General features: G+C 43.8%; 1 protein-coding gene across 2 annotated transcripts in view; it reads right to left on the reverse strand.

Moving 5' to 3' along the window:
• Positions 1–2,688: 2,688 nt before the first annotated feature.
• Positions 2,689–11,588, reverse strand: part of STS (steroid sulfatase) — a 172,850-nt gene continuing 163,950 nt past the window's right edge. For both annotated transcript variants that reach the window (XM_006031320.2, XM_025212962.1), the window contains one exon: positions 2,689–7,337. In XM_006031320.2, coding sequence (XP_006031382.1) covers positions 6,979–7,337 — 359 coding nt within the window. In that variant the 3' untranslated portion in view covers positions 2,689–6,978. The remainder of the gene's footprint in view (positions 7,338–11,588) is intronic.

Genomic DNA, 11,588 nt, shown 5'->3' on the forward strand with positions numbered 1-11,588 from the left:
ATGGCAGAGTTGAATTAAAACAGGATGTGAATGTACTTAGGTTCCTCCCTGAGGCAGGACTGAATTGCATTTAAGCATCTGCAGTAGGAAATAACTTAGTCTTGTAGGGCAAGGCTGTCCACCTGACTGTAACTCTGTCATTGCTTTGGCTATAGTAGCAGCCAAGGACTCCAGGCTCCCCTTCCTTCTTCTTCCTGCCCCCACCACCAGGGCAGCACAGAAAAATGACTGGAGAGGAAGGCAGAGTGCCCACACATGCCACTCTGTGCAGGGAAAGCATCTATATGCAGCCTGGTTGTGTGCAAAACTGCATGTGGCATGATGTGAGGCCCTAGGGGCATCTGGCCCATGTTAGTGTGGCCCATGTAGCTTGTGGCCCTTCCAAGTTAGACAGCCATAATGGAGGGCAAAACTTTTAGCTGTGTAACATGTTTAATGACATATATGCTATTCAAGCATAAGTGAAACAAGATGCTCTTGGGTAACTTTTATTCCTAACAATTGCGTATGTTCCTTATACATGGTAACAGAATTTGGCTACATACAGTTTTTCGTGGTTCTCTCAGAGATTGTCTCTTTTTTAATCTACACATAGGTCCTTTGAAATCCTTGCCTGTTTAAGCAGTTTTATCAGGGTGTGATGATATAACATTTTTCATTTCTCTGTGGTCCAGAGGACTCCAGAAGAAGCCTTTAGAAAATGTTATTTTTTCCAAGAAAAAAAATATATATTACGTTAGTTGATTTGGAACTGTTTGAAATTCAAAGTTATCAATGCAAAATTGATTTTTTTATTGCAAATCCTTTTTTGTCTGATTATTAGCATTACTTTATTCCAAAATGTAGTGTGTTAATTTTCAATCTAAGAGCATATGCTAGAAGAGCCCTTCAAGATCCATATTCAGATTTCCACTTTTATTTAACTACACAGAAATCCACATGGCTCTGTTCACTTTTAGTCATAATTAAATACTCTTTGGGTGCATCTACACATGTAATTAATGCTTTTTAGATGTACTGCTCAGTAATTTACTACACAGTAAACCAGACCGGTCTACACATGCACCCATGTGGGCACATCTACATGATCATTAATGTGCCATAGTTACAGCACATTACATTTAGTACTTGCAATAACACAGGCACCCCGTAATAACAGGTATTAAGTTATTCACCATAATTGGCCCTACTGTGCAGTAGTGCCAGCACATACTTTTTTGTGATGCTAATGTGCAGTAGATGAATTCTACTGTGCATTAGTTCATTAGCACAGTTTTTTCCTGCTGCACTAATGTGCAATAGACTTAGTTGTCTGAGCATTTAGAGTCTTGTATAGACATACTCTTTTGGGAACAGATTTGCTTCTTATAGGTTTAAGCAGATCCAGGACTGCTCCTGCCCTACTCTGACCTCCTGCAGCATCCAGGGGATGTTGCAGGTTCCAGATGCAGCTGCCTGGGTGCCAGGAGGCTTGGGTGGGGGAGGGCGGGGAGAGGGGTGACAGGCCAAACTATCTCAGGACCTCAACCTCCCCCCAGACCACAATGCGGTCAGTGATCTCTTCTGCTGCCCAGTTTGGGTCCTAGGCTGCTCTCCCTGGGGTTAGGGACACTGCCATCACTGGTGCTACCTCTGGCAGGGACTCTGGGTGTCATTGGGTTTGGGCACATACCCACTGCAGAGGGGCATGGTACCCAGAGGCCAGGCAGCTGCAAGCACAGGTTCTGAGAGTCAGGCCAGTGACCTGTGAGACTGCTGGAGCCAGCATGTGCCTGCAGCACAGGGGCACTGTGCCCAGGGGCCAGGGAGCAGCCAGCAAAGGCCTGGGGGTCAGGCCAGGGTTCTGCAGTGCTGTTGCAGCCAGCGTGTGCCCACCACACCAGCATACAGTGGCCAGGGGCAGGCAGCAGCTGTCTCAGGCCCCAGAGGTCAAGCCAGGGAGTCTAGAGGCCAGCCAAGGGCTGTTAAAGAGCCTTCTCTTCCCTGTGGCTGGAAGGACTCCCAACCACATTGCTCTGCCCCTGGCAGGAGGCTGGTCCCTTCCTGACTGAGAACAAATTTGTCCCTGGTCAGTGTCTACACATGTGCTACTGCATGTTAGCTAATGCGCAGTAAATCTACCTGTAAAAACAGGCGGTAGATTCATTGGCAATGTGTAGGGGGTGCATGTGGGTGCTCGTGCGTCTCCTGAGATTGGCAGTGCACCCCCTGCAAAAAGTACCTCTCACCATCCCCACCCCTCCACCGCTGACACTGCCAGCAGTGTCTGCGGGTGGTAGCCGACTGCCGGTCAGCGCTCACCATTCCCTCCCCACCCCCACTGCTGACACCTCTGTGGCTGCCTGTGGGAGCTCCCTGCTTGCTGCTGCCGCACCCCCGCCACTGCTGCCGACACCTGTGGGCAGTTGCTGTGCCCCCCTAGCCTCTGGGGACATGCATTGTTCACAGATAGATTTACTGCACATTAGTTAATTTTATTGTGTAGTAGCTCAGCACACGGTTACATAGTGACACTTTACTGCTCACTAGATTTTACTGTGCAGTAAAGTATGTCATGTAGACACTGACTTTGTTATCCTCAACACACTACCAATGTACATCTTACCTCTTCATTTCTCTTTCTCTGTACTATTGGTAGTGTTATTGTCATCCCTCCACTGGCTCTTCTTTGCCAACTGAAGAGGAAGAAATTGAGATTAAAAATACTTCAAAATACCACATTAATATCTTCCTCTGAACGCCCCAATGCTTCTCTTCTTAGCCACCTGTTATCTCATATTTAGGCCCTGAACCCACATGCACTAAATAATAACCATATATAGTAGAACCTGAAGTTCAGGATGTGCAGGATCCAGCCTTTAGCTTGGATGTTACTCAGCACTCAGGAAGAAGATTGGCTTTCTGCTATGTAGATGTCTTAGGGTTTCCTTTGTTATTAGAAACCAATTATTATAGGGTAATATAAAATGTTCAGCTCCAAGTATCTGATTTTAGGTACTTATAGGGCCTGCAATAACACTACATCCTAAAGTCTTTAATGTATTTATCATCACAACATCCCAGAAAAGGATTCACTCTGACTTGTGCAGAGATAACTCAGAGTGTCTCTGCATGACAATGCTTTGCCTTCTCAAGACTCAGGTTTGTGAATTCCTCTTTTGCAACTTGGCACCAATCTAGAGGAGCAGTGTCACATGGCATCACCACACCTCTGTAGATCTCATCCTGACTTTCACAAGGTCACACAGGGAGTCTAGCATGGAAGAAGACATGGACCTAGGAATGTTTGATAGTATATTAACCAAAAGATCAGCTTTCCTCTGAAGCTAAACACCCAGTTAAATTGACCTAAACTGCAAACATGTTACCATGTTAAATTATTTGTATAGGCAGAGGATAATTAACATACAGAGATGAAAACAGCAGTCTCAATACATATCAAAAGCACATTTCTTGTTAATAAATAGGATTTATGACTTAGCCACCCTCTGTGAAAAACAAACTTTTCTTTGTTAGGGCAGAAAATGCAATAATACAAAATGGTACATTGTGCTTCTCTTTTTATCCTGTGTATAAACAAACATATTTTAATTATCACAGTCTGACATATGAGATTCAAAATAGAAGATACAGAACTGAAAGATATAGTACATTTGTAATGCAGAAGAAGGGATCATTTTCTTTTATATACCAAACAAAAACACATCTAGCAGAAGTGCTGAAAAATATGGTATTACATTAAATAAAATCTTTATTGAAGCAACAATTGTAACATTAAATAGATTTCAGATTTTATTTGCAATGTCAAAATGTTAAAAGTGGTGTTACATCAGATTTTTGTAAATATATTTGTGCCAGAAACAAGAAATACACTGTACTGTCCAGATTTATCTATTTGTAATATTTCCTTGATTTTATAATGTACCATTAACTCACGCATTCTCACTAGGCCATAGACAATAATAAATAGAAGGTTAATGGCATAGTAAAGCCCAGGAAAACTGAGTTTGTATGTCAAGATTTTTACCTTCTAAGTGACAAAAAGCAGAATAGCTCTGGTGTTCAAAGAGCTGTGGATTGTGAAGAAGGGAAGAATAGGTTAGGAAGTATTTAAGGGGTATGTATCTTCCAGAAAAAAAGATCAGAAGGACAACTAAGAGATAAGGTCTGCTGAGAAAAGACACCAGAGAGGTAAGTGGAAGAATTATCTCCCTTAGAGTCTTAATCAGGAAACACATACTAGTTGCTTCCTCTGACAAAGAACTCCCATTCCAGCCTCGTGAAGAAAAGAAAGCAACTTCCAGAGGAAAAGAGAAGGATGTGGATATCATTAAGAGCATCCACTGAGGGACATATTAAGCTCACAGCCAAGCAGCTGCTGGAAGAAAAGAAGTTACAGACAGATTCAAACGAATCATTGCTATATAGTAAGCAAAAAATATATGCATTACAAAAAATCCATGATTCAAAAATCCATGTAGATGACCACAAAACTACTTGTAGTACAACAAGTGCAGATTCTTTTGTTGCTAAATTTAATGTATATTTTGGGGATAAAATAAAGTAGACAGGAAACCAAGCTGAATGGATATCACATGGCTTTTCAGCTGTAATACAAATAACTCATACTGGTTAGCAGGGAGTCATGTGACCTGACTTACCTTGTCACTATGCACAGGATCTTGCTTTGTTATCTTCAACTTTCAGATAGGATACATGGCACAACATTTAGATGAATGATGAAAAATAATACATTTGAGGCAAAGCTTCCAAAATAGGTAATACAGAAATATGGCATCATAGTGGCCAAGGAAGAGGGTAAGATATAGATGAATTTAAGAAACCTTACACTCCAGTGCATCAGGTTAAATAGGCAGAAAGCTACACTACACATCACAATGAGCATTCATATGACAAGTGGCTCCAAAGAACTGCGTCACCACCCAAGAGCAGTTTTTTAATGTTAATACCAGCAAAGATCATTTTTTGCATTAGTAACTTGCTAATACCATCCAACATCCTCTATTGCATTATGCTGTTGGACATGCAGTCTTTAACTAGTGTTTTCTGACAAGGAGGAAGTCACCTTATATTATCAGGCATCAAATTATTTTAATAGATTGTTGATATGTTTTCTTGTTTGTACAAGCTGCTAATACAAATAGTTTGCCACACTGTAGCACAGAAAGAAAATGTGCATGATAAGGTGCAGAGTAAACACTGGTAATAAAATTAGGCCTGAAGTGCTACAGATGTCCTTAGGCCAACATCCAATTGGCTTTTGGGGAATTCGAACTCCCAAACTCCAATCTATTTAGACTTCTCAGAAAACTGCAGACCCTGTTGGGGGCTTTCAAAGCAAATACTTAAAGCAAGACTCTCTGATTCTCATGCAGTTCCTTCTGTTAACAGAAAAGCTGGTCTGATGGATGGAAAGAGACTTTCATGGTATGGCCTGAGTTTGGAGTTCTGATGTCTGGTATGGGCAGGTCTAGCTACCCATGCACTGGATAGTGCCCAAGAATTAATTTTGTTATAGACCTTACTGAAGGACTAGGAAGGATCCAACAGATTGCAGGAAAATAGGCTTAATTGTTGGCTACACAAGGCTTCGTATGACATATTCCTTTTTCTGCCTCCCTATGTCTACATTTCAGTATGCCTGATCTGTTCACATACAAACTGGTGAAATCAAAAATCAGCATCTAGTTCTCTGGTTAAATGGGGCTCTGGTTTATTGTGTAGTCAACTATAAACTATATTGGACAATCAGCCAGCCATTTATTGTGCCACAGCGATGTTGGCTGCCTGTGTTCAATGCTACTACAAAACCTTTCTTTATTGGTATGTTTCTGCATCTGTCAATTTATCAATCAAGCCTTCACCTATCCTGCAACTTTATTTTCTCTTCCCTTCTCCACTGATCAGCTGATTAGCAGGATCAGGGTGGACACTTTCTCTCATGATTTGAATTGTCTTAGGGAGTCCTAGGATGTCTCCAGCTTCATATCTGTGTACAGGATGTTGGGCATTCTCCCATATCTCCAACCGTTCCAGGGCTCCAAAACAGTTCCGGTCATAGCACCTCTGATTCCCACCCCTTGCACAGGACCAGACTGACCTAGTGCTAAGAAGGGGCAGAGGGACAGCATCTCATATCTTGATCTATCTGGGGCACTCCTGAGATGAAAGTGCATCTGCTCCCCTGTGTGATCAGGTCCAGATTACACCCAGGGTGACCTGGAGTTGTGTATGGCAGGAGGACATCCTCCCATAGTTTGAACCATCCCAGGGCTCTGGGAAAGTTCCATCAGCAATGCATTTGTCTCCTATCCAGTGCACAGCTCTGTCACAACTCCAGATCACCCTGGAGCTGTGCAAGAGCGGATGGGTGGGGAGGACGAAAGGGAGGGTAATATCTGATGGCAAAAACTATCCGGGGGCTTCAGGATAGTTTCAGCCACAGCACTTCTGCTTCCCACCCCATTCACGAAGCCAGGGTGACCCAGGGTTCTGCATGGAGTGGAGGCATTCCCAAGTTTCCCATTCTGGGCATTCCTAGAGCAGGTTAAGCTGCAGAGGAATGCCCCCTTCACCCCACTAAGTCCTGCTGATCAGCTGATTGGAAGGACCAAGCCAAGGGAACATTCTCTCATGGTTTGAACCATAGGTGGCAGCCCTGGCTTTGAGTAATGGTGTGCCTCTCCTTTCTCCCAGGGTTAACTGGAGTTGTGTATTAGGTTGCAGGGGAGGGACATTTCCCTGTGCTTTGATCGATGCTGAGTGGCCCAAGGATGGTCAAATTGAATTAGGACCCTGACCAGTCCTGGGTTTGTCATTAGTTAATTACTGTACTGGTTCAAGAAAGACTTGCTACCCACAATACTTGTTCCAATTCTTGTAAATAAAAGTGCAGCTTTGTTTATCCAGAAAGCATGCATCTGTATTTCATTGTTTTCATGCCTTTGGCAAGTTCAGTTATTCTCTTGACTCATGGTCACAATAACAGAAGAGAAAGACAGAAGAGCAACACGGTTGAAGCCATGGTTTCCACAAAATATTCCCCCATGATAACTGGTCAGGAACTACATGCAGTGATTTAGTGTGATTGCTTATTGCTTGTTGAATGACATTAAGGATGTCATAGAAACGAATCTCAGTTTCTGGCGTCAGTGGATTTCTCTCTTCTGGGTCCCTGGAGAGATCAAAGAGTAGTGGTGGATCATGATGTCTAATATAACTTCCATGGCAATGACACACATGGGAATGGTAACAACCATTTGAGTCTTCAGGATAAAAGACTGGAGTGAAGAAAAAAGCTTTCCAAATAGCATCACCTGCAATTTACAGAAATATATCAGGTGGTGATAGGCTAACAAAATAAAATATCTTTAAGCTTGTGAAAATTAAAATTAAACTACTTAATATAACTCATTTATTTCAACTTTTATGTATATATATGGACACTACAAAATATTTAAATGGACAAAAAGTATCCATTTGAAACATAATCTAGGTAGACTTGTGATTCACATAAATCACAGAAAGCTTAAAACAACTTGTACTTTTACTCATTCGCGTACCGTACCTTTTGTGCTAAAGGAAATCCTTGCAAATAAGCACAAAACCATTGCATTGACTTCTTCCAGGCTTATTAAAGTGTACCTCTGCAATGATGATGACAAATCACTCAGCTGTAAATAGCAGCTGGTGTGCTAACACATTATTACCTCTTGCTCCCCTCCATGTGATTGTTCTATCTACCTCTTATCTTTATCATACACTTAGTTCAAAAGCTGTTGAGGCAGACTGTCTTTCTATTCCATGTTACTACAGCAATTAGCATAATTTGGTCCTCAATTACTGTTTAAGAACCCTAGATACTTTTGTGCTAGTATTCCTAATAATAATACAGATTAAAAATACAGATTAAATTGAATTACACTTGTTTAGAAAATAGGGCGATATCATCTGTAGGTGAATTGTCAAACGGGAATCAAATGTGTCTGAGACTCTTAATACATTGCTAAATTTCTCATTTCTTTTGTACAGGCAATGGTATGAACTGCTGTACCATAGCTTAATTTCTCTGATCAATTCATGTTTCCACAGAAGGAAAGGTAGATTTATGACTAACATAAATCACAGATGAGTTGGTACCTAAAGGAGGCAGATAAATTCTAAGATAAGATGAATTGGAGGACTCCAAAATGTTTACCAGAAAAGAAGTCTACCAGGAAACGGCTAACTCTTCACTCAAATTCTGCAGTCAGACAGCAATTTTATATTTCGCCTAGGACACAGCAGCATTGTTCCAGAAGCAAACCAAAGAATAAATTGTATCTCAGAAGGCACATCTACATGAGCAATTAGTGCACATGAATAAACTCCAGAGCAATCAGCTCCAGAGTTTATTCATGTGCAGCATCTGAAGCCAGGTGGAAGTAGCCCTGGCTGGCAGGAATCCCGGGGGTCAGCCTGTCAGCTTGGGAATTCTTCTTCCAGCTCCATGCGCTGCAGGAGTCAGCCCCCTCACTGCAGCACCCTTGTGCCCCAGCCATTTGGGTAGCATCTACACATGTGCTGCTGAGGAGCTGTTTAGTTTGCATCAGGATAGTATCTGCAACCAGAAGTCAACTGTGCAGTAAATGTCTTGTGTAGATGTACCCAGGGAAATGCACTTGTTGGTACTGCTTCACATTTTGCATTAAAAATTAATCTCAGTCAAAAGAGTTTCAGCTAGCTTTATTAATCTGGTAACTGGTTGTCATGGATTTACATGCAGGGCTACAAAATGTAGTATTCATTAAGATTACTAATTAACCAGAAATGGAATTAATTAGGAAACAGGATGAGGGGGGGGGGGGGGGGAGGGGGGGGCGTCTTCTGGGAGATAGGTGGTACATCTTACATGTCCAAAATACATTACACTAGGCTTTTAGAGATAATATTGGCTTGCAGGCTGATAGGTTCCACTGAAAAAAGAGCTGGAGAATAAGGTTATAATCTACAACATGGATTTAAAAGAAAGTAAGTAACCTTAAGATTCTTTACAGCTTCTTTTGTTATAGATCATTCTTCACAATATAAGAGATATTACTTTAAGGAACTTTTCCGTGACAAACTGATAGAGCCTGGAGACTTCCAGTTCTCTTAGACTGCACGCACATTCAGTTATCAGGGGCAGACGGGTGAAGGTTACAATAGAAATTGGGCAGAAGAATCCCTCTAAATGTTGATGAAAAATAAGCAAAGGTGAAGGACATTTGGAGGAGGTAGTGAATTTCTTGTACAGACAGTAAATCACAGCACTTCAAAAATCCTGAGAAGGTACTGACTCCAACATCAGGCATCAACAGGCACTTGTACACATGACAAATATTGGCTGTTTTGCGGTTTAATTGCATCACACTGTGCATGTGTGGGGGGGGGGTTGTTATAAATTAAATGAGTTTGTTATGTTGCAAACCAAACCACATCTGCATGTAGTTTAGTTTGCAGTGTAGCTATTTGTAACATTGCAGCTTTTGACACCTCACCCCCAAACCCCTGCTGCAGAAAAGGTTGGCTGAAGGCAGAAGCAGCGAGGGGCCTGTTCCTTTTTTTTTTTCATGGAACCTGTCCACCACCCTCATGGCTGGTGGTCAAGATGCTGGTGGGCTGAGTGGTCCCTGAGCTGTGGGGAACCCCAGTCCTTTTCTCTGCAGTGGCAGTGCCCCCCAGGGCTGCCTGGGTGGGCTGTTAGTGGGTGGGTGATGGCCCAGCTTGGGGAACAGTCAGATCAGGCTGGGTGCTGCCTCCAAGCTAGGGCAGCACCCACCCACTAGCCACCTGCCAGGGTGGCCCCGGGGCGGGGAGGGTTGGTACAACTATGGAGGAATAACAGGGTTCCTTCACAGCTCAGGGACCACTGGCAGCTCAACTCCTGGCCATGGGAGAGGCAAACAGGCTCTGCAAAAAAAAAAGAAAAAAGAAAAGAAGCAGGCCCCTCACCACTTATTTGTTTTCCAGAGAGGCCTGCCTGCATGAGCTGCTGGTGGCTTGCACAGGCTCTGAGCTGTGGGTGGGACCCAGTCCTTCCCTTTGCAGTGGCTGTGCCCCTCAGGGTCACCAGGGTAGGGTGCTAGCAGCATGGGTGCTGCCTCATTTTGGAGGCAGAACCCCACTGGATCCAACTGTTCCTGAGCACACCTGGGGAGCAGCACTTGGCAGGTTTCCAGTGGGCAGGCTCAGGAACAATTGGACCTGGCAGGGTGCTGCCTCTGAGCTGGGGCAGCACCCGTGTAGCTAGCACCCTGCCCTGACAGCCCTGAGGTAAGGACCGGGCCCCCCCATAGCTCAGGGGCTGCACAGCCCACCAGCAGCTCACGTGGGCAAGCTCCACCAGAAAAAGAAAAAAGCGGCAAGGGGCCTGAACCTTTTTCTTTTTTCATGAAGCCTGCCCACCTCTCCCATGGCTGGGGGGAGAGCTACCAGCAGACCCTGAGTTGCTGCGGGGGGGGAGGGGGCAGTCCTGCCCTCTGCAGTGGCAGTGCCCCCAAGGGCCGCCTGGGCAGGGGGACAGCAGGCGGGGGCTGCCCCAGCCTGGAGGCAGCACCTGGCCCTATCCAACTATTCACCAAGCCCATGCTGAGGCAGTACCTGCCTGCTAGCAGCACACCAAGGCGGCCCCAGGGTGCACCACAACTGCACAGGGAAGGACTGGGGGCCCCTGCTGCAGCTCGGGGACCGCTCGGCCTGCCAGCAGCTCACCCTCCCACCCCCCACCCCTGCCACCAGAGAGGTGAGCATGTGAGCAGGCTTCACCAAAAAAACCCTTTTTTTAAAGGATCAGGCCCCTCACAACAGTAATGGACGGAAGCCCCTAAATTGAAATGGTGGGGTTTTAATCATTGCAATTAAAAACCCACCATTTCAATTTAGGTAACTAAACCCCTGTCATGTGTACAAATGCCCAACATGATTACAGAGTTGGTAGGTTAGTCACAGTAAAGATAGAACCACTTTCAATATAATTTTGAAACATGCATTAATGTTTTTGCTGCTTATGTTATTTGCTGATTTCTTGCAGTCAAAGAAATCATTTTAAATTTACACGAATCCATGTACAGGATAATGTTCAGAGCCTCCTTCTGAACATGCCCTCATTTGCAGCAATATTAATTTAAGCATTCTGAGACAGGTATGTTGTTCTATGCTAAGTGTTGCTTCAAGCTATTTTGGGCATTTAACTGGTAAGATGGATAGAGAAACAGAGGGAATTAAAAAAAAAGCTAAACATTATATCAATCAGTGATGTGTGTGAGCTGTAGGCTGTACAGGGCCATAGATGGTATAGACAGAAGTTATGTTTTTTGTGCGATCATCGCCCTGAAATCACTCTGCAGCCAGACCATGACACACAAGTATGGCTGCAGAGCACTCTTAAAGTGGCCAATCATGAAAAAAATGAACTCTTATCAAATGAGGTATCAGATGAAGATGCTCTGATTTAGAGAGCCTTAGGGAAATTGTCTTCATTAGGTTCAACTTTTCACGCAACTGAGGCTGGGCACATGCATCCCAGCCCCACTTCCAGAGCTGTCAGC

Source organism: Alligator sinensis, unplaced genomic scaffold (assembly GCF_000455745.1).
Source record: "Alligator sinensis unplaced genomic scaffold, ASM45574v1 scaffold956_1, whole genome shotgun sequence".
In the NCBI taxonomy this organism is placed as follows: Eukaryota; Metazoa; Chordata; order Crocodylia; family Alligatoridae; genus Alligator; species Alligator sinensis.